A 23,177-nucleotide genomic window follows, 5' to 3' on the forward strand; every position below is an offset into this window, starting at 1 on the left:
TAACAGAGTGAAATGTCTGTCAAAATTAAGAAAGTGTGAGCAATCAGTGGTTTCTGTGAATATGTGAATATTTAAATGCAATATGAGGAGTTTTTCACCATCAGAGAAACAGACTGACACCAACACTGATGCCTCTTTATGACCTCCAAAAGCAAACAAAACCATTGAAACAACAACATTGATACCTTCTCTGTTGTCATTTTTAATGCCTTAAATCACTCAGAAGGGGGAAGGTGTCAGATCACATGACTGAGATTTGGCTTTAGAAGCACCCTTCTTTGGCTGTTTTCATGGAAAATAATCACAGTGAGTGATAAATATGGCTGTTTTTGTTGAAAACTACTTTTGCATGTACAGAACAAGAGATAAGAGGTATCACTTTGTCCACAATGGGGCGCCAAAATTGATATAAATCAAAAGTTCCTCACAGCAGCTTTAACAGACTGTATAAAACATAGCCGTAGTTTCAGTGATGTCACCCATTGGTTTCTGAAAAGACATTTTGAAGACCAATGATGGCAGTGGCCATGTTGGAAATGCTGACTGAACGTTACTCTCAATTACCCAAGACACAGGCAAAGAGTTGGAGTTCAGGCAGGCCTCAGGCTTCCTGGCAAACAGCCATAACATGCCTATCAGTCAACTCCCCACGCCCCTAATTAAGCAAATTGATGTATAACTTTTACTCTTACTACTTTCTTAACAGTTCATTATGAAAATAATCACACACACACCCTATTGTGCATACGAATAGTGAAATGGGCTATTCAGACTGCAAACCAAGGGCAGTCCAAAGTGATATTCCAAAGCACCAAAGTATCAGGGAGAAATTTAGGGAAATTGTAATGAAACCTGTCTATCACAAACTAAGAGACCAACAAAGTCCAACAAATATGTATTCAATGAAAAAAAAGAACTCTTACCTGTTCCCTCCTTGTTTCCATTCTGATGCGTCCGTAGCTCCTCTGACTTGTAGAAGTCAATGCTGGCATAAGTGTTGAGGCTTGAGCTGCTGCTGCTGCTGACTGCTGGGCTTACTCCACCGACCCCAGAACCTCCACCCAGTACAGAGAAGAGGCGAGAGGCGGCTTGGGTACCTGAGGGTCCATCAAGGCCCAAATGGGGGCTCTCTTTGTTGGCCAAGTCCAAGTCTATGTAGTTAAGGCCTTGCTCCGTGGAGGAAGTCTGACTGTTTGAGGGAGGGGTTGCCTGTCCAGGAAGGGCAAACTGAGCGGGATTATCAGTCACAGCACCATTACCCCACAGCATGCTTTCAAAGCCAAGCCGGCGAGCCACAGCTTGGGCATGTTCTGGAAAGAGGGAGGCAGTAGAAGAAGAGGAAGTAGAGGTAGAGGTGGGGAGGGAAGGGGCTGCAAGGAAGGTTTCTGAGCAGTGCCGTCTGCGACCTTGGGGGTCGGCCCGGATTACTTTGGCCCCATGGTCAGGGTTGGGTCCTGGTTTGGCGAGAGGGAAGTCTAGACCCCGTGACAGCACTGGAATAGTAGTATCAGTCCTGGTTGGGGAGGGAGCTTTTGGTGACACACTGGATGATGGCCTGGGGACGGTGTTGCTGTTCAAGCTGAAGGCCATCTCTGTGTAGTCTCCACAGGAGGTTGGGGACTCAGATTCAGTCACCGATGGGACACTTTCTCTGCTTTTCCTCAGCGGAGCCTCAGCCACTTCTGCCCCCTCTTCACAAGGGCCAGTAGTAACCTCATTGCAAGCTTTGGGAGCGTGAGCAAGTGTTGGAGGTGTTGGAGGGGTGTGGAAAGACGGGAAAACAATTGGGGTAAGGGAGAGGGGTGAAGGGGAGGGAGAAGGGCCCAAGTCCATGTTGACATACTCAGAAGCTGCTGGAGGTGTGATGGGAGCAGATGGACTACGGGAAAGGGGGAGGAAGTTCCCTAAGCAGGAAGTTGGCCTGTGTTGAGGTTGCTTGCTACTTGAACCCTGAGGCAATGATAAGCCATGCCTGAGTCCCCTGCCACGGCCTCCCCCGAACCCAGTCTGGTTGTACTTCTCTTCCTTAAACTCAATGCTTACGTACTCCCCAGGACTCTTGGGTTCTGGGGGTAAGGGGTTCTCACGGACCCTAGGAAGGGTGTTTGCCTTAGATACATCAACAAACAGGCTCACTGGTCTGCTTCTAGTATGACTACCCTGCTTGGCTAATCCAGCAGATCCTCGTCTCTGCTGGAGCTTACTCACATCTTTGGACTGCGCTCCCCCAGACGTGGGGCTCACAGCCTGGGTAGCTCTATCCTCGCTCTCTCCAAGGCTCTCGCTGCTGGCTGAGCTTGAAGAATATGAGGAAGAAGAGAGTGATAGGCGTCCAACTACAGAATTGCCTGCTGCTGGTTGCTCCTGACGTACTCCCATATTCCTACCTCCACCCATTCCCCTACTACAACTCCCATTGGGCCTTCTGCCTCGCCCGGGCCCATCATCAAAGTGTCCAGCAGTGGGGTTATGTTTGTAAGACCGGGGTAGGGAATAGTAAGAGTACACCATCTTGGGGGCTTGCTGTTGAGAACTGGTCTCCAACTGACCTGAATGTTCGGGAGGTGGGGGGCTACCGTTCACAGAACGTGCACTGATTGGAGACATGTTCATATAGTCACTGCCTGCCCGACTATCTGCACTACCACTGCCCACCCAAGCGCCTCCAGAAAGACCTCCACGCTGGTCAGGGGAGCAGCTGCTATTGGGGGACATTATCATATAACCGTCAGAAGCTGGCGGAGGCTGGATCTGCTGAGGAGGGGAAACACTGTTGTTTGGGGTCATGGCCATGTAATCGTCCCCAGGTTTGGAGTCTGAGTCTGGCACGAAGACAGCTGCTGACTGAGACAGGGATACTGGAGGCTGAGTGACACCAGGAAGCATGGACATGTACCCATTGTCCACTAAATTGATATTTCCACTTGCTCCTCCACCACCACCGTCACTTCTAAACTCACCCGCCACATCCAAGTACCCTCCTCCTCCCCCTGCTGATCCAGCACTCATGACAGATTCCCTCTGTGTGGATGAGGAAGTGGATGTGAAGGACTCTCGGCTTGTGCTCCTTGACATGATGGCGTAATCGGCCGAATCTTCATCTGCTGGCTCTTCTGCTCTACGTTGACGTGGAGCCAGCCTCTCCAGAGCCATAGGCGGTAGGGAAGCTCGCTTGCTTAGTAGCCTTCGTTCAGCTTCACATTCACGGCTGGAGGATCGACGCAGCACTCTCCTGGTTTGGGGCTGGGAGCCGTAGGAAGGTGTTCCTGGTGCTGGCAGGGAGCTTGAGGTCAAGCTCCCTTGATTACTACTGCTACCACCACCACCACTACTACGTTGGCTCATTAGTATATAGTTAGCTCCCTCTTCACCAAGGGACTGGCTGCCTGTGCTACCAACAGAGCTTCCAGGGAGGCTAGGTGAGGGGAGGAGGGTGTGATCCCCCGGACTTGAGCCATATTCATCTGAAGAGCCATAGTCACTGGGTGAGCCCGAGACAGATGCGCAATGGGAGAGAACACGACTGTAAGCACCAGATGGGCCGGCACCAGCAGCTGATGTAACACCCCCAAACTCAGAACCATGTCCAGAACTGGAGGAAAGGCTTGGGGCTGGGGAGGGTGCTGGAGTAGAGATAGAACGCATCAACCCAAGAGGAGTTTTAGCAGCTGTGGTGGAGGCTGATCGTGCTGATTTTGACCTGAGGATTGGGGTGGTAGAGCAGGAACCATTGGTGGAAGGGCTTGAACAGGAACCTTGGAGCGGCGTGGTCCCCGCTAACCCTTCATCAGCCTTCCCCCCATCACTCGCAGTACGAGACCTCGGAAAACTATGCCGTGGGGTGGGAGAAGCATTGGCACTGCTGGCCCCCGCAGCACCATTAGCTCCTCCAGGAGGTTCTGTTCTGGGCCGGCGGGTGAAGCCTACCTGGCTTGGAGGGGGGTTTGGGTGGTGGCGGCGTGAAGGAACACTGATGGGGTTTGAAGCGGTAGCACCTCCTCCTGGGCCAGAGTTGGACTGAGATTTGCTGCGCTGGCGGAACTCCTCACTTAAAGCTTTCATGGCTTCTAGCAAGGTTTCGTGCATGTTCTGGGCCACCACTGAATCATCAACCTGAGATATAGAAACCCAAAAAACAACCTGAGTCATAATTCTGGCTGATTTCAAATATATTTGTCAAATGTATGCAACAAAAAAAAAACCTAGGATGGATTTGTTGTACTTGACAATTTCTTTTTGACATGTAAATTTAGTTTTTTTTTATTAGAAAGTATATTTAAATCAGGACATCTCAAATACTTGTGTGTTTGTCTCAAATATGTGGCTACCTTCTGGCATTCATTTAACTTCATTTAACCTACACTGGATAATAAAGTTGGGCTTGTACGAACTTTATGTGTAACTTTCTCGGACTCTGTTGATTACAGGGTCTTCACACAGGTGGGACTTGCGGGTGAAACTGTCAACACAAAAGGGGCCATCTATTACAGGCTCACCTGCATCCAGAACTCGCCCGGGCCTGTCACTGCAGAGCGTCCCACCTCAACAAAGAAGAAGTTTTCTGAATGGCCACAGCGCCGGACGTTCATCAGCTGCAGCACCACAGCTGCAGCATCAGAGTTGAGCTTGACGAAGTTGACAGTTTTGTCAGTCAGGCAAAGGCGGTAAACGCCCACCAAATTCTTGGCTTGACCCAGGCCTTTGGGCCACACCTTCACCTGCCACACCTCTTTGAAAGCAGGCCCAGGATTGGGGACTCCATAGTCCCCCGCAGCCTCACAGTCAGTGGGATTCTTACCTTTAGAGAGACAGAAAAGAGAAAAAAGGAGGTTAAAGGTTGTTGAAGCGACAAGGGATAAAGGGGAGGATATCAATGTATAGGGCAACAAAGAAAGGTAATTAGAGATGAGGATTTATTAACAGCACTGGCAGTTACACTTCAGCAATAAAGCACGGCCATGACCTTCATGGGTCTGTGAACAAAGGGAACACCAGGTGAAACCACCACTATTTACCCATTAAAGGAGGACAAGGTGACTTTATTATGTTCACTCTGCTGAATTTGAGCTGTTCTTAGATTTTTAAACCAGATCCGAGTACAAACGGAGCATGCAGGAGCTTGTGAGACCTGCTTACTGTACCTGCAGGCTCCATACCTGGGGTCTCGTTTGACAGTCACGCACGGACATCCTGATGCATACACACAAGCACAAATACCAGTGTGGAAAAAAACATGAAACTGCTGACAACTGAAGCCCTACACAAGAATGATGACTATGGAAGAAAAGAACCATTGTGGAAAAAAACAACTTGGAAAAAGCCTCACAGGTGAATCCTCTCAAAAACCACAGCAATGTTAATAGATGGTTAGATACCAAAGAGAAAGCACTCGACAAGCTCATCTAATGCCATTTTTAGAGCTTGTTCTACTGACAATAGAGTGGCTTTGTAAACTCATAAAATGTAGTGTCTTTCAGTGGGAGTACAGGCAGTCCATTCAGCCTTTGTGTTTGGTGTTCTGTATTGAGACAGTAGTGAACTGCTGAAGCAAGAAGAAACAGGAGAGAAAGCTGCTGGTGAGATTTGATCCTGGGCTGGTAGAGGCCAAATAAAGGCTGGGGACTTACTTAACCACTTAACAATGTTTGACCGCCTGTTTGGTGCTCAAGTCACTGTATTGTTCCCAAATCTGGAGAAGGAAATGTGCCCACTACCCCAGAAAATTACCTTAATTCTATCAAGCTGTGCAACGTATTGTCAGCGGCTATTGACACCATTTCTGAATAGTCTAAAGATTTACCTTTAAGCTCATTGCTCCCAGCAACAAGGGACCTCACATCTGTTTACTAGAAAGCCCAGGATTAAAGAAATACCATAATATGAGTCATGTTTTAGGGTGGATCCTCCTTCTTCTTCCTGGAGGGAACCCACCCTAAAATGTTCCTCTCTCCTTCCATGCACCACATTTCTTAGGATTCTCTGTGTTACTGCCAGGATAAGTTCAAGCATGACAGTTACTGATCTTCAACACAGAATCAATCAACGTCATGACAAGGGTGAAGAAACAAACCTTCATAAAGAGGCTCTCCCCTGATCCCTTCAACCAACGGAACAGGATGTTCTTTGTGGCAGCACCTGTCTTATTAGACTTTCACATCTGGCGTATTATTGACGGGATGAGTGACTTGTTGACGAGTTACTGAATGAGAGACCATATTTTCTCAAAGCCTATGTGGTGTTCTACTTTAAGCAAGGATTCTGGCCGAATCAGGCTAATCACAGTGCACCCTAACCGCAGAACTGCAAATATATGCTTGTACGTTGTTCCTCTTTTCCTATGCTTTGGCTGCGAATCCTACAATGACAACCATATGTAGACAGGAAGCCTCAGCATGAACAGTGCACGCGGTAATAGCCAAGCTTCCATTACGGGAAACGTTTCCTAAGATCTGCTTCCCGTAACCTTTTCACTTGAGATTGCAAAAGAAGGAGAAGTCTTCTTTTTGCTTCCCCAAAATTGAGGATGGCTAAAAAGTTGAAAGCGCCTCAGAATAGATGTTTTGTTGAAAGCAGTGGAGGCTGTGGCTTAGTGGCTGTATATGTGTGTGTGTGTTTATGTGTGTGAATGTGAAGGCACCCCCCCCCCCTACATCAGATGACTCACTCAAGGCCATGCATGGCTGTTTCATGTACACTGTGTGCAAGAAGCCCTGTTTGCCTCCTTGATTTAGATTTACAACAGGAAGGGATGGTTTGGGGATTTTTTGTTGGGGGCTGTGGGAATGTGGGACTGCAGGAGATTGCAAAGAGATATCAGGGATTCATTTCAGAGTAACAGAAAATAAAGAAAAGAAGACAAAGCCTTTTATTTATCCTAAAATTTAACTTCTTTGCCTCCTTCTTCTTAACCCTCTGGACCAAAGAGCATCCAGAAGTTTCCATAATTCTTAAATGCTTAACAGCGTATCAGAACACGACAAAGATTAAAGTCGAAGTTTTGTGCTGTAGATGTTGTCAAAGTTAGGAGAAATTTTCAGGGGATTTGCCCCAGAAATTTTCCAAACTTTCTTGCTCACATGTGGGAAAAGGTTTTGGGCATTCCTCTTTTATTCTGAAAGCCAAGTGTTGAAGAGGTTTGGAGTGTTTTCGTTTTATTTTACAAGCATTGCCTTGTAAAGTGAAAAATCAGTTTGTTCAGGAAGCAGACAGAGAGAAAGGTGTGTCAAAAATCACTAACATTGTGGTGTCACTTAGCGGTGCCTCATGTACAGAGGCTGTAGTCCTCGAGGCGGGCAGCCCAGGTTCGCCTTCAACCCTGCAGTCCTTTGCCTCATGTCGCTCCCCACTCTCTCACCCAGTTTCCGACTCTATCCACTGTCCTGTCTTCTTACTGAAGGCATAAAACCCCAAAATAAACTTCTAATTGTAGTTCTGGTAGGAATGTTCCAAAGTGACTCATTATCTCGTTGTTGAAAATGAAATTTATCACCCGACTAACCGACTAGTCGACTGTAGAGATAAAATTGTATAAAGGTTGTGTCAGATTGACTCGACCGGAGCAGTGTGTAACTAGCACAGGGATGTGGAAGTTAACAACAGCAAGGAAGACCAAAGGCTGGTGGAGCTAACTCTTCTATTGGTAGCCACACTCAACAAACATCACAACATCCTTCACCCGCAGACTCTGTGATCCTGTAGTCGTGTTAAATCTAGTGAAATTTCGACTTTAGACTGGAGTAGGCATGACCACAATTAATCGATTATCGATTGATTGTTAAGAAATTACTCGAAACACGCATTTTTGTTATCAATTTTCCTTCACGTGGAACAAACATCATGTGGTCTCATATTACACTCATCTATCAGGGAGGTGTTTTAAGTTTAAAGCATGTTTCGATGTGAATCAGCTGTTAAAGGTGTTGCGCACAGCGGAGACGCTCAGCTGGGGGCTGCGGCTGTGCGTCAGGTCTCCACGTGCGCTTTTTAAAAGAGGATCAATACAAAACTGCTGCCAACAACGACACGGATACAAAGGTTCACAACTTTAAACAGGATATTTCTACCTTTGGATACGAAGGCAACAGACTGGGGGGAAATTCAGGTACACTATGTTTGCAGACCATCAGATCCGTCTGTGCTTTTCTGCCGCCTGACTGATTCTGACCCGGTTGCGCTCCTGGCTGACACCTGATCAAATACACGTTTATTTTTCTCAATAAGAACGAGTAGACAGAAAACTGGACACTGCGAGTCTGAAGTAATTTTCTGTTAGTAGTCTCAGCCTTCACTTTATAAGATTATGTCCGCGTAGAATACTTTAATGAGCCTGATCGTTGATATTCTGCGTGTCAAACATATACCCGTATTCAATCCCATCAGTTATTTGGATTTTGTTGCTGTAGAAAATATAATTTAGGGGGGAAACAACGTATTTGGCTTTGTTTTTGACGTAAGAATAATAATGTTTTTTTTTTTTATCAATTAATTGATAATTGATCGTTAACATTTCCAAAAATCGATCACGGATATTACTTAAAATGTACATCCCTAGACTGGATAGTAAGACAGAATTACAATTTCCATTTAAACAACAAGCAAATCAGTCGGTTCAGAGCATCCCTAGACAAAAGGTAAGAAAACACTTGGAAAACAGTCACAGGGTTCCCACTCTTTTCCAGAGATAATTTTCCAGGACAATTCCAGGACATTTTCAGTGATGATCAAGCTGGTATGACCTAATTTAGTTCCTAAATAGTCTAATATGTTCCTCTCAGTGGAAGTTTACATTGAAAGACATGCAGTCTATGGCTATCTATGAAATCATCTCTTACATACTTAAAAATTATGGCAAATTGATAATAGAATAATGCAACCACAGATGTACAGCACTTTAATGATGGGCAACTCTCATCTCAGCTTTCTCTTTTCTCAAAAAATATTAAATCAGCCAAATAAAAAACAAAAGAGCCAGCAAAGGAATCTGGAAGCTGCCTTACTGAAATAAATAAATAATAATAATAATGATAATAATAATAATAATAATAATAATAATAATAATAATAATAATAATAATAATAATAATAATCAGAGGATCTGTGCATAAATTGACCTAAATAGAACTGGATGACAAAAAATGGCCACAATGTTTCTCAATTCAACACAATTTCAAAATATACCTGCTTTATCATGGTTTAGTCATGTTGGAATAATTTTCCAGGACATTATACTTTTTCCTCCCATTTCCCAGGTGTTTTCCAGTACTTGAAAACTGGTCAACTGTTTTCCAAGTTTTCCAGGTTTTCCAGGAGGCGTGGGAACCCAGCAGTCAAAATCGGGCCCAAAATTTTTTAACACAGCTAAAGATGGGATCATGTTGTCTTGCGAAGAGGTTTTAGAATCGAATCAAAGATGAAGGGGAGGACTTTTTGTTGCAGTGTTGAAGCTGTATGTTCAAATTGAGTCCAAAATTGCTAAAATAAATCAGAATTTTCAGTGAATTCCAACAACGTCCCAGGATTCATCTGTGTTCAAGAGAACTAAAATGGACAAAGATTGCAGAGAAGAATGTTCCTCAAGGAGTATCTTTTCCCCATCAAGAGCCCATTTAACTCCCCTTCAGCAGAACACAAGTGTTGTTTGTTTTGAGTACAGTGCAGCTTTAAACTCAGCTGTGGCTCTTCCACAACACCCTTCATTTCAGGGCCACTCAAGCTACTCTCAATTCACCAAGCACTGAGACCCTTTAAGAGGTTTTCACCAACTCCTTCAGGGGTGCAGATTGATTTAGCCATATGGACCGTTCCAGACCTTGCCCCATGATTACATAAAGCCAAGGTTGATCCTACATGTAGACGTATGAATTATAGATTGCCTGTGTCTTTCCTCCAGGGGAAATGTTCATGGCAGCGCTACATTTCCCCTCCCACTTTGCATAATAAGGTTATCAGACGGTCAACTTCCGTGCAGAAGGCGCAACCCCTATACAACATAATGAGCCCTCAGAAAAACATGCACTGAAAATGGCCCTCAGCAGGAGATGAAAACAGCGGATGCACATGAAAGCGGAGACACCTGGAGGTAATAAAGCACCAGCGTTAAAGTTTGTGGTTGAATACTGGCGACCGGTGCGGAAAAAAACAATCACCCAACCTTGATGCAACCTTTAAAGTTGGGTCAGTGAGTTCATACAAGGTGGATGTATCTACTCCTTAAAGTCTGTTTTTAGCAACCTGAAAACATCTTACACTGGCTTATTCACGCACCAGTTGTTTACCCCGCTTCCACCACGACCACACATGAAACTTTCAGTCCTGCGAGCAGCTCGAGAGCGGCGGCCTACAAGAGCAACACTGCTGTCTATTCATGCCCGCTTATTTTGCCGTGTTGAGGTACCTCCCTTGAGAACATGCACTGTACATAAAAAAAAGCCATAATCTAACCTAATTTTCTCAAACTGGGATTTTAAATGAGTTAATTTCTGCTTTGCTACTAAAAGGAAAGTGTGTTTTTATGGAGCTATAGGGGTGTGATGTTTACCCTAGGGGGGTACCAGATGCCTGCTAGGATATTGACAGCTCCTGCCTGAGTGACAGGCTGATTATTGTTATGGTTATCACACATGTCTTAAGGAAGTAGGTCTTCCATAGGGGTCTTGAGGCAATCACAGCCCAACCAGGATAGGAGGGCATTGTTATTGAGCCACTTTGCCACAGGGGAGGGTTTTTTTTTTTGTTGCAGTAAGATCTGGAAGAACATCTTAAAGGAGCCAAAACAAAAACAAAGTATGGTGTCTCCTGCATTTCTGTGACTAACTTTAAAGATTTACTGGAGAAGAAAGCCTTGAGCGACAGATATTAATGCAGAGTTTCATAATAAATCTGACTTCTTGGTTTGTCAATGCAGCTTGTGAATCAGTGGAACCGCTCTGGCATGAACCCTTTGGCCCCCACTAGGTCCTGTTTCAAGTTTCTGACCTCATTGCCCCAGCATGCTGAGCTGTGCTATAACACCACAAAACTCTGCACAGAAACCTCTGCAGGCCAAAGCCCTACTTTCAGCCCCCGGTTCCAGCTTCTGTGCCCCCGCTATATACCCACAATCCCTGATGCCATACCAGGTTACCAGTGCAGATAGATGGAAGACAGCTGTGTGCTTTTTGTCCTCACATGTATCAGAGTGAGAAAACACAGTGAACCACCCAGCTTTAAAAAACAGTCCATCTAATCTCTGGCTCCCATGTGTACCCGCTTTCCTCTTTTTTTTTTCAACTCCTCCACTTCCTATCTCTTCATCCATCTCTACCATCTGTAATCCCCCCATATCTGGGCCCACACTCAGGGACACAATGCTTCCCCAGCACTGGATCTTGCCTGAGGTTAATTTCACATGTGGTATGTGTTAGCCAGAGGAATACACACACACACACACACACACACACACACACACACACAAAAGCACATGAAATTATCTGTGACGCATCCGAGGTTTGCTGTCCCTCGAAGAGACACGCAAAAAAGCTCCATCAAAGTATCCTTAAGCAGAATCAGCTTAGCGATCCCACCAAACTGGCACACATCTCAGACTCTCTGGTGAGTCTGGCTCAGGGTTTGTAAACACAGTGTTTCTGTAATATCAGGTTGGAACAAACCAAAAGTCTCCGGAGTTAACGGAATCATTTAAGGGCTTAACTTCCAAATAAGACGAGTTTTGTTCAGAAAATTTTTATTTGGTTTTCAAAAGTTGTCAAATAAGCTTCCATTTAGTCGCAGCTTCCAGAGAAGATAAATTTGAATTTGAAATGAAACCATCCAGGAATCCATTCTTAGCCTTCGGGTAATTTCCCCTTTTAGATGCCGCCAAGTCTTAAGTTTAGGATGGATTTTTGGCCTGGCTGGTAATTGGGGGCCAATGTATTCAGCATTTGGCTAATTATCAGTATCGGCATTGAATTTTACTGACGTCCAATAAAATGTATTCATTAAAAGTGTACTACATTGGATACGCAGCAGGTGTGTGTTTGTACCATTTGGTTTGAACCATATCAATTCGTCTCGAATTGCATCGTATTGTTTCGTTTCGTATCCCATTGTTCCATATCATATCGTATCGTTTCATTTAATTCTGTATCATATCGTATCATATTGTTTCCTTTCCTTTCCTTTCCTATTATAAAGCATTGTGTCCGTGTCCAATCGTATCCTTTCATCTTGTATGGCGTTGTGTCAAATGGTATGCTTTTGTATCGTATTGTGTAGTGTCGTCTCCAATCGTATCCTTTCATGTTGTATTGCGTTGTGTCAAATGCAAGCAGCAACCTCCAGTCTAAAAATATGAGTCCAATGAGGAAGTGCTAAAAACTGCAGTTCCTTGAGTGTCCACTTGAGGCTGGCTCCGGAAGTACCGGAAACCACATACACACCAATTCAAAAAAGCCGATCTTTACAGCAGAAATAAACATGTTTACAGCCTGGTACAAGAGACGAGTGTAGTCTGGATAGCTCATTTCTCAATCGACACACACTGTATAGGGGGTGAATTTTTTTTCTTCCAATGAGAGGCACAGCTGACTTGATTGACAGGCGAGAACACTGTAGCTGTTTGCTAGGAGGCTCAAAGCCCGCCTCTTTACATCACAATCTCTCGATAGCAGCAATATGGCTGCAGCCACCAATTTGCCTCAAAACAGCGCTTCAGAAACAGATGGGTGACGTCACGGATACTACGTCCATATTTATACAGTCTAAGGTCCAATGGTATGCTTTTGTGTTGTGTCATGTTGTTTCGTGTCCAATCGTATAATTTCCTGTTGTATCATATCGCTTTTTGGCTCCTTTATTGTTTTGACGAGTGTGCATGTTTCCAAGACAAGTTTTTCCCAGGGGACTATAAAGTGTATTGAATTGTATCGCACTGTATTGTCCTGTGATGTGCTGTCCTGAACCATAATGTACTGTATTAAACCATATTTTATTCCTTTTGTCCTTTCTTTGTATATTTCTAACTTGTATGCCACTATAATGGAAATGTTTAACACCGGACAATTGAGCTACATCAACTGTGAAACAAAATCAAACATAAACAATTAACAAGATGTAGAGAGTCAGTTTTCCCCATGCATACAGACAGTGGTGTGAACAGCCCGCCCAATCAATCCAGCGTCTTGTATTTCAGCTCCCACAGGAGCAGCACTGTAACACCAGATAATGAGGCTGGATTCCACTAATTTCTCTGCATGCTTCTCTCAAACACATTCACTGTAAGGCTGATAAATCCCAGCTCATGAACCTCCTGACCTCCTCTCCTACGACAGCGATAATGGTCTGGTATCAACCAACAGCAATCAATAGTGGCCCCTATAAAAGGTTACTATGCATTTAAAGCCCCACAGCTCCATCCTGCTCAACATATGGGCGCTCATTGACTAAATGGATCTCATTGCCTCTGGCCTCGCTCTGCTGTCAATCAAAAGGCGAGCACTTAATTCACTGAGGAAGAGGAGTGCTCGAGGCCTTTTCAGTCTGCAATGATGATTTTCTTATGGATGCTGCATCACAACAAGCAAGAGTTGGCCATGCTTGTTGTGTTAAATAGAAAAGCAGGGGGTTAAAATGCGCAAACTGTTTATGCAGAGGAAATATCCAACGGCTGGATTGGAGCTTCAAAAAGAAGAAAGACCTTGTGGCACCAATTTAAGATTTTCTGGCTTCTTCTTCTTCTTCCAACTCCCTCTTTCTCTGAGTTTGTTAGCACACGGTCTCTGCTCACTGTGCCACCAGGCAGCCGCTGACCCTCGAGACAATAATTACCGCCTAATTAGGGAGATGAGCAGTGCTTAAGAGCAGCTTAACGTTTAATCGGGCAGAGCAGCGAGCCACTGCTGAGATCAGATCTCATTGGTCGGAGCGACCGGACAACATCTCAGGGAGAAACACTCCGCAAGGAGAGTGCGTCGGTTCATAATCTGACGCACAAAAAAAACACACATCTCCTCACTTCAATTCAGATTTAAGAGTTTTGGTGTGAGGTTTAGATAATTGGCAGCAGCTCTGTTTTACTTAGCAACGATCAGCTTGGTTTGTTTTGTGGTGCTTAAAAGTGTAAAAAAATGACATCACGATAATCCACAGACCAAACTGAAAACAGATTTACAGCGAAGGAAAAACTGTTCACATGGAGGTTTGTGGATTAGCGAGAATTATTTAGAAACAGATGTTGCTTCTAAGCATTTCAGATGTAATTTTTCTGGAGCTTCGAACACAGAGAAATAATTTAATGGAGATTCCCTGTACTGAAGTGAGTTCAAGAAGCCTCCCACACTGCAAAAAAAAAATCTGAAAAATGTGTTCATGTTTAATGTGGGGCTCTGAAATGAATTAATGAATTATTTTATGTCCATGGAGACTTTCTCAAAGACGGTCATATGTAGCTTTTAGTCATTTTTAATCGTATGATGCTATTTGTACTTTTCTTTTCTTCTCTTTTTTGTTTGTTTGTTTGTTTGTGTTTTGGTTTCTCCTCTACCTTTTTATTCTGATCGTATTTTACTCTATTTTATCTTTGTTTAATCTTAATCTTTCTAGGGAGCCTTTTTAACATCTGGCAAGGGACTACGGATATAAACTAGCCTTTTAGCTAATTCTGGCATATTTGCATTAGTGTAATTAATAAGCATGGTCCTTTTAAATAATAAATAATACATAAATAATAATAATGTTTGTTTGAAGGACTATTTATCTTGTAAATGTGGCGATAAAGTCACTCAAAGCCAATCGTCAATGCCAAGATTAGGGCCTCTGCTATTCAACATCTACATGCTCCCCTTAGGTCAGATAATAAGAAACAACAAAATAAAATACCACAGCTATGCAGATGACACACACATTTACATCACCATATCACCAGGGGATTATAGTCCAATACAAACACTGAGTGAATGCATTGAACAAATCAATGACTGGACGAGCCAGAACTTTCTTCAGTTAAACAAAGAAAAAACTGAAAGGATTGTTTTTGGAGCCAAGGAAGAAAGGTTAAAGGTTACTGCTCAGCTCCAATCTGCAACGATGAAATGTTCAAACCAAGGCAGAAACCTTGGTGTAATCTTAGACTCAGACCTTAATTTCAGCAGTCACATTAAGACAATTACAAAGTCTGCCTACTATCACCTTAAGAATATATCAAGGATTAAAGGACTTATGTCTCAGCAGGATGCAGAAAAACTGGCCCATGCATTTATCTTTAACAGACTAGACTACTGTAACAGGGTCTTTACAGGACTCCCTAAAAAGTCCATCAGACGGCTGCAGCTCATACAGAATGCTGCTGCTCGAGTCCTAACAAGGACCAAAAAAGTAGACCACATCACTCCAGCTCTTAGATCCCTACACTGGCTTCCTGTCTGTCAGAGAATAGACTTTAAAATCTTGCTGATGCTTTATAAAGCACTGAATGGTTTAGGACCAAAATACATTGCTGATCTGCTGCTACTTTATGAACCACCTCGACCTCTGAGGTCATCAGGCACTGGTCTGCTTTCAGTCCAGAGAGTCAGAACGAAACATGGTGAAGCAGCGTTTAGTCATTATGCACCACATATCTGGAACACACTCCCTGAAAGCTGCAGGTCCGCTCCAACTCTCACCTCTTTTAAATCAAAGACTAAGACTTTTTTATTTGCCACTGCCTTCCTATCTTAGCTCATTTTAACTCACTTTAAATGTCATTTTAATTATGTTCTTTTATGCCTGTCTGAATGTTTCCAATGCTTCTAATGTTTTAATGTAAAGCACATTGAGTTGCCCTCATGTATGAAATGCGCTATACAAATAAAGCTGCCTTGCCTTGCCTTGCCTTGCCTTGCCTTACAAGGTGCCATCTTCACATTGCTTAGATCAGCCAAAATATTAAATTTGACATTCTAGAAAACATCAAATAATGAGTAGTTTTCACATTTTAGAGGCTGGATCGTGTTTGTTCTCGGTGTTTGTGTACTTTTGTAGCTGCTGTTTCCTTCACCCCCACTTTTACAGTCTAACTCTGCCATTGTTTCTTTCTAGGTCAACATCAACTCCATATAGTTCTCCAGACAGACGACGATCGCTGGCCTTACCTCAGCCCAGCTTCATCGAGGTTAAGCCTTTACACACTCCACTGACTCCTAATAGCTGAGCAAATAGCCGCCCTCCAGCTTGATACTGTACTCGCCGGGCCGAATGGGTCTTACTGGACTCAGCTGAATAAATAACTTGGGATTCTAATATCGCTCTACACGGCAGCTGGCTCATGTTTGTGTAATTACCGCCAGCTCGTGGAGGGGGGGCTGTGAGATAGTGGACAGCTCCCTGGGCAGCTTTAGGTGGGTTTCCCAGGCTCAGAATGGAAACATGGACGTGTATGGTAATGTTTTCCCAATATATACATGATCCTTATATCAAACGCCAGACCATAACTTTAAATCCAGCTGCTGGGAACTCTTTCCCCTCTGCAGTGACTGACAGGTATCAGATTGAAGAAGTGGGTCACTCCTCGGGAAAGTATCTGGGAAAGAAAGTGTAGCATATTTGGGGTGAATTCCTTTCTTCCTATTGAGTCAAGTGACACTGGGCTGTATTGGACACTTAAGTGGAGTAGTGACAGTAGAGTGTGAGACTGGAAATAAAGCAGGGGAGGAGGGTTCAATCAACATACAGACACTGAAGACGTGAAACAGTGTATGAGCTTCACATACCAGCGGAGGGTTATTACAGACAGGAATCCTCACAGTGTACAGTGTGTGTGCGTTCAAGCTATTTTCACACAAGCAGGTTCAGGCAGCACTTGACCGTGACCCTACAGCCCACTCCTCTCTTACGAAACTCTCCGTGAACACGCCTGGATAATGCACGGGTGTGTGTGTGTGTGTGTGAGTGCGTGTGTGGCCTTATTTTAATGTATGAGCAGAGACTGTACAGCACATACCACAAGAAAACGCCTGCCGCTGCCAGCGCGAGAGTTTACACAGCAGCCGGCCGCAGCCTTTTGTCACTGTCAGCAAGGCTGATTTACAGGAGAAACCCAACACTGAGGGCAACAAGAGAGAGACCAGAAGCGGACCGGACCTGTGAGTTATGATGAAGATGGTTGAGCTCCCGGCTCGTTGTCTGGTAACCTTGACGAGTTGTTTGGATAGCAATACAGGCATAACTTATGATATCTGCAAGTATGCTAGTGTGTGAACTGATCCCCTACCACAAATATACTTGAGTTTTATATTCTCTGAAACAGAAACCTACCACACAGTTATCTATACAAAGACTGCCGCGAACAAACACGGTTGTAGAGCAGAAAGAAGAACTCTCAGGTAAGTTGCTGTGTGACGACAGCAAACACCAGCAGTGCGCTTCTAGCAGAGTGTACTTTTGCTAAGCAAGCACAAAGTCAGCGATTAGCATTCCTCTAGCAAACAAATTAAGACTAGGGATGCACCGAAAATTCAGCCACCAAATAATTTCGGACGAAAACAGAAAATGGAATTTTGAGCAATTTTCAGCCGAAAATATTTGGCCACAAAAGTAATGCAGGCTAAAAGGTACTACAACGCTGGCTTTACTTTTAAATGAGAAGCTACGTTTCCTTCATATATCATCTTTTATGAGGAATATTTAAGTTACATGTAGGGATGCACCGAAAATTCGGCCACCAAAGATTTTCGGCTGAAAAAATGGCCCAAAAGTGCATTTTCGGTTTTTGGCCGAAAGACTTTTATCACAGAAAGAACACGGCCGAAATAGAATGTTGTGATGACGCAAGCAAAAAACGCGGCCAGTACGCGCTTGTCTGGATAAGGGCCAACATGTCTGCATCTGTTGTTCCTTTAATCGCAGCACTAAAGCGTCTTCTAAGCAAAGAGGTTGAGACGGACCACAGAGTGAAAACAATGAAAAGTACACTCCTAGAGTCTGTCAGCACACGTTTCACTGAGAACTATTCAGATCCTCTGCACTTCATCGTGACTTGATCCGCGTTATAAAGATCATTACTTGGATGTGTGAATAAAGCAGCGCGCACGAGAAATGATCCAGGCCACGATGGATGCAGAGAACCTGCATGGAGACGGAGAAGCGCACAGCGCAGGAGAAGGAGAACAGAGCGCAGAAAAAAGGACTGGTCTCTCTGAACCAGATGAGGGGCATGCACCCTCGTTGTCTGACATGTTCAATGAGATCCTTGATTTTAGTGAGGTTAGTACACAGTCAGAGCCATAAATGCAATGGTAGGGGAGACCGGGGACGGTTGTAACATTTTTGACATTTCTGTCTATAACTTTTAACCCAGTGTGTTCAAACTGCTAGACAAACTAGCTTCAAGTGTCTGATAATAAATTACCTTGAACATGCCTGTGCAACACAAACTGAAAATGCATGGATTAATCTCAAATCCAAGGAGTGAAATGTTACAACTGTCTCCGGTCTCCTAACTAATAATTGGCATAATCATTTATTTTGGTGTTTCGGTTTTCGGCCTTGGTTTCCTCATTAGTAGCTAAAATGTAAATAAAACCTTGAAAATAGAAAATGTAATGAGTTTTCTGCCTTTCTTTTTGCCAGATGACTCCTAAGTTTAGGGTTAGTGAACAGTTAGTCATCAAAAGCATCAGTAGCAGTCGGTTAATTCATAACAGCACAGGAAACACAGACACATGTTCATATAGGTAGGCTAATTTTCTGCAGACCAGCTAAATGAAGCCACATTAAATCACTTTGAGGGACATCTCTGTTTATTGTCCCTCCAACTGTTCTGCATATCTCACCTTGACACACTTAGTGACTGTAGCTCACGTTCTTTGAACTTGAGACTTTTTGGTATGGGAACACTGAAGTCATTTCTCTTGGCTTGCATCTTCACTCAAACATCTGTCAAGTCACTTTCACAATGAAACTCAAATACCAAATACATTCAAACACACGCACCATGTTGTGCTACAGCAACAGGAGGGAGAGCAAAAATCTTGGCACTAACTCCAAAACTCCACCAGATAATGCACCTGTCAGTCAGTCAAATATGTCTGCACCTTGAAAAACGTGCTCTCTTTTTAAATGAACATTATAAAACATGCATATGTTTCATAATCAGCTGGTCATGAGTGAGAAGCACCTTGACCCTTATATCTTCCCTTTGCCAAGATTGCGTCATGTGCCCCTTGTGGCCCGGCTGGTCCCCCTCCGTGAGAGAAAGGGGGGTTAACAGGTGACTCAAAGAAGTCTTGCTCAGGACTATTACTCTGACAGCTGTGTTTACCCAGCGGCTGATAGACACCATCTGAGAAAATGACTGATTTCATTTTGGAGGGGTGGTGGGAGTTGAGGCAATTTGGAGGCAGCATTAAATGTTAAGCTGCTTACTCATTGCCAATGAAATAAATATGAATGATTAGTCAGTGAGGCCGGTCTTTGTATACTTTTGGGGACCTTTCCTCTCTTCTTTTGGGATCAATGTCTGATGTAATATTGCAGAGTCAGCAGGAAAGCAGGCAGAGTAAACACAAGGACAGGGTGTGTTTGAGCAGTTGACTGCTTTGGAAATAGCTTCCACACAGCTGAGGCCACAGAGGAGAGAAACTTAGCAAAGTCTGGAGGAGAACTGGGAACAAATATCTTGGGCTGACACCAGCATGATAAGGTCTGGTGGGGAGGATAAGCTCCACAGTGCAGCTTAAAGGCGCATGTTTACACACAGAGGCCGTTTGTAAACAACTTGAACCTGTTTTTTTTGTGTGTAAAATTTAACACCATGCACTTTTAAATCCTAACATTTTTTAAAGGGGGGGGCAGCCAACCTGTATTCCTCCAGGATAAGGGCAAGGAAAATCCTCACAGGCCCCTCTCACCTGGGTTACCACCTCTTTGACCTGTGCTTCAGAACCCTGAGCACCAGAACATCCCGGTTGCACTGGAGCAGTTTCTTCCCTCAGGCCTGAACCTCAGGCCTGAATCTCATGAACAAACACACTGTAAACCACAAATGACTCCTGTGACGGATCACATACATGTGCAATACTTTGATTCCAGTGCAATACCTCATAACCATGTGCAAGATTGTAATTTATTCCATATCTTATTATTATATTCATCCACTACATGTGCACTCTGGCTTAGGCTAATTTAACTTATTTCATGTCTTTACAAGTACTTCTTTACCTTTATTTGTACAGATAGTATTTTCATTTTTATTTAGAACTTTTGGATTTGTGTTCAGGTTTATATATTTATTTCCCTTACTGTCTTGTTGTGTCCTTACTGTCTTGTTGTGTCCTTACTGTCTTGTTGTGTCCTTACTGTCTTGTTGTCAAGTACCAGTGTTACATTCACCACGTCAAATTCCTTGTGTGTGCGAGCTCACTTGGCAATAAAGCTTTCTTGAATCTTGAATCTTGAATTTTTAAAAGGCAGGAGGAGTGCAGCCACGCCACAGACACAAACTATGTAAACTTGGCTCGTGGGGCTGTAATGGTTTTGAAACAAGCCCTGCATGGGACATGTCCAGAACTGGACTAACATATTTTATTATTATTATTATATTCATCTATTACATGTGCACTCTGGTTTGGCTAATTTAACTTATTTTAAAAGTACTTCTATACCTTTCTTTCTACAGATAGTATTTTTATTTTTATTTAGAACTTTTGGATTTGTGTTTAGGTTTATATTTATTTCCCTTACTGTCTTGTTGCTATAAAGCTTTCTTTAATCTTGAATCTTTAAAAGGCAGGAAGAGTGCAGCCATGCCACAGACACAAACTCTGTAAACTTGGCTCGTGGGGCTATAATGGTTTTCAACCAAGCCCCTGCATGAGACATGTCCAGATCTGCAGTGCGCTTCTCCTGCCACGTTTCTGCTCTCGTGCAGGAGCCTCATACAGTATTGAGTGTGTGCATGCATGCATGAGAGCGTGCACGAGTTTGAGTGTGTATTTTATTTTATTTTTTAAAGACTCTTTGCTTACTTTTGCACTGCAGCTCCACCATGGCCTGGAACCACTCGTCCTGGTCCGCCTCGTTCTCCGCGGCGATGGCGAAGCTCTCGGCGCGGGTGTACAGCACGATCATGTGCTTGTTCTTGGAGTCGGCCCGCTTGTTGATGTTGAAGCAGGTCTCCAGAGCCACGGCTTTCTTCGGGATGGGGGCCTTGCCGCGGAATTTCTTCTCGCTCTCGTAGTACTCCAGGCGGGCCGGGCCGCGCTCCGAGGCGGCGCGGAGCACGAAGTACCGCCGGTGCATGGACTTCTGCTTGCGGAGGTAGCCGCTTTTACGCACGTCCTCCAAGCTCTGCGGCTCACCCACTTGACCCTCCATGACACCCAGTGTCTCCTTCACACCCCAACTAAAACAAACGCGACTTACTTTATGTCTTCTGTGATATCTGTGCAAGTTTAGAGAGGTAATTCAAACATCCCCTCCCTCTCTCCCACATCAACGCTGGCATGTGAGAGGGGAGGCAGGGGTCGGTTCGGGTTGCTTCTACTGCAAGTCCTGGAGGTTAAGCCAGAAACAGTTCCAAGCTGCAGCTCTGCACAGTTTTCCTCTTCTTTTCGGTTGTTTCTCTCTCTTAAACACGGTCCAGTGCAAGTTTTCCAAGCGAGCACATGCGGTGCAGCTCCCCCTACTCCTCACTACTACTACTACTACTAGTGCTGCTAGTGTCTGTGCGCTTTAATCCCATTTACTGCACCTCACAGAGGACAGAGCCCGTCCTGCTGCACGCTGTCTGCCTCCGTGAGTCAGTCTGGCCCCTCCACGGACCTGTCCTGCACGGCTCGGCTCCGGGTCTTGCTGCTGTAGTGTGGACAGGAGCAGACTAGCAGCTACCGTGGTGGAAGAGCAGGACTGTCACTCACCGCCGTACTCTGGAACAGAGCGCGTTCACGGACACCAGTCCGAGCACGGAAGACTGAGCTCTCAATTCACCAAGCAGCACATTTTTTGCATTTCAGTGCCCTCATCTCGGTCAGTTATGGCAATAAAGCAATAAAGTATGTTATGAATCCACTGGGGTCAATTCATAAGTTATGAGCAAACGCTAACAAAAAAATAAGAAACTTAAAATATGAATAAGAAATTCTAAAAATCTAAAAACCATGATATAACTCCTCTAACATATAAGACCACTAAGCTATGATACAGATAGACCCACTTTGGTCCATGAGTATCATTTTTTTGCATATAATCTTCATTTTTACAATCAATTTTAGCAACCATTCACACTGTTTTACATCCCTAATGTATTGCAAAATATCTTGTTTGAATTGTAGGATTTAAAAAGTGTAGTATAATGCAGGGGTTCCCAAACATTTCAGACCGTGACCCCAAAAAATAGCTGACAAAGACCAGCGACCCCAACTGTCTTTCAAAGGGATTTAATGTTGCTTCATACTTCATTTAGCTAGTCTTCAGAAAAGTAGCCTGCATGAACGTTGCTGTGTTTCCCATGCTATTATGATTTAACCTTGCTGCTACTGATGCTTTTGTTATTTTACTGTTAACCAACCCTAACCTTAGGAGTCAACTGGCAACAAAGAAAGGCAGAAGAACGAATGAAAAAAACAAAATGTAACTACTATTTTTGTCATTATTTTTTATCAATGATGGGTCAAATATGCACTTTTAGAGTACTTAAAAGAATAAAAAAGATTCCAGAAGTCATCTCACAGCCCCCACTTTGGGAATCTATTGGTATAGTGGATACTGATCATTCCAAACATTTAAAAATAAATGTAAAAAGTTTTCCAAAATGAAGTTTAATGTGCATACATTTTATGTGTTTATATAATGATTTTCCCTATACATACACTACTGGTCAAAAGTTTTAGAACACCCCAATTTTTCAAGTTTTTTATTGAAAATTATGCAGTGCAATGTCTCATTGTGCTCTGAAATGAAAACATTGAACAAATAAACAATCAATTCATAAACCAAAATGTAATCTAAACCTTTGACTCATCAAAGTAGCCACTTTTGGCAGATAAAACAGCTGAACACACTTGTGTCATTCTTTCTACAATTCTCAAGGCTTGACTAACCTCAATTGCTGCAGAACAGCAACCCATTTCTTGTTCCCTGAACAAGGCCTTTTCATGTAATTCTGAAATGTACATTTTTTTTACCTTTTTTTTTTTTACCCCTGGCAGTTCAACACTTACCTTT

At 43.7% G+C, this 23,177-nt stretch overlaps 1 protein-coding gene across 1 annotated transcript in view; it reads right to left on the reverse strand.

Annotated features, from left to right (window-relative positions):
• Nucleotides 1–21,921, reverse strand: part of si:ch73-335l21.1 (insulin receptor substrate 1-B) — a 65,843-nt gene extending 43,922 nt beyond the window's left edge. Inside the window, exons 1-3 of the mRNA XM_034676989.1 lie at nt 20,981–21,921; nt 4,497–4,798; nt 924–4,113 (exon numbers count right to left, since the gene is read on the reverse strand). Coding sequence (XP_034532880.1) covers nt 924–4,113; nt 4,497–4,798; nt 20,981–21,329 — 3,841 coding nt within the window. The 5' untranslated portion in view covers nt 21,330–21,921. The remainder of the gene's footprint in view (nt 1–923; nt 4,114–4,496; nt 4,799–20,980) is intronic.
• Nucleotides 21,922–23,177: the final 1,256 nt, after the last annotated feature.

This window comes from Notolabrus celidotus, chromosome 23, assembly GCF_009762535.1.
Source record: "Notolabrus celidotus isolate fNotCel1 chromosome 23, fNotCel1.pri, whole genome shotgun sequence".
Lineage (NCBI taxonomy): Eukaryota > Metazoa > Chordata > Actinopteri > Labriformes > Labridae > Notolabrus > Notolabrus celidotus.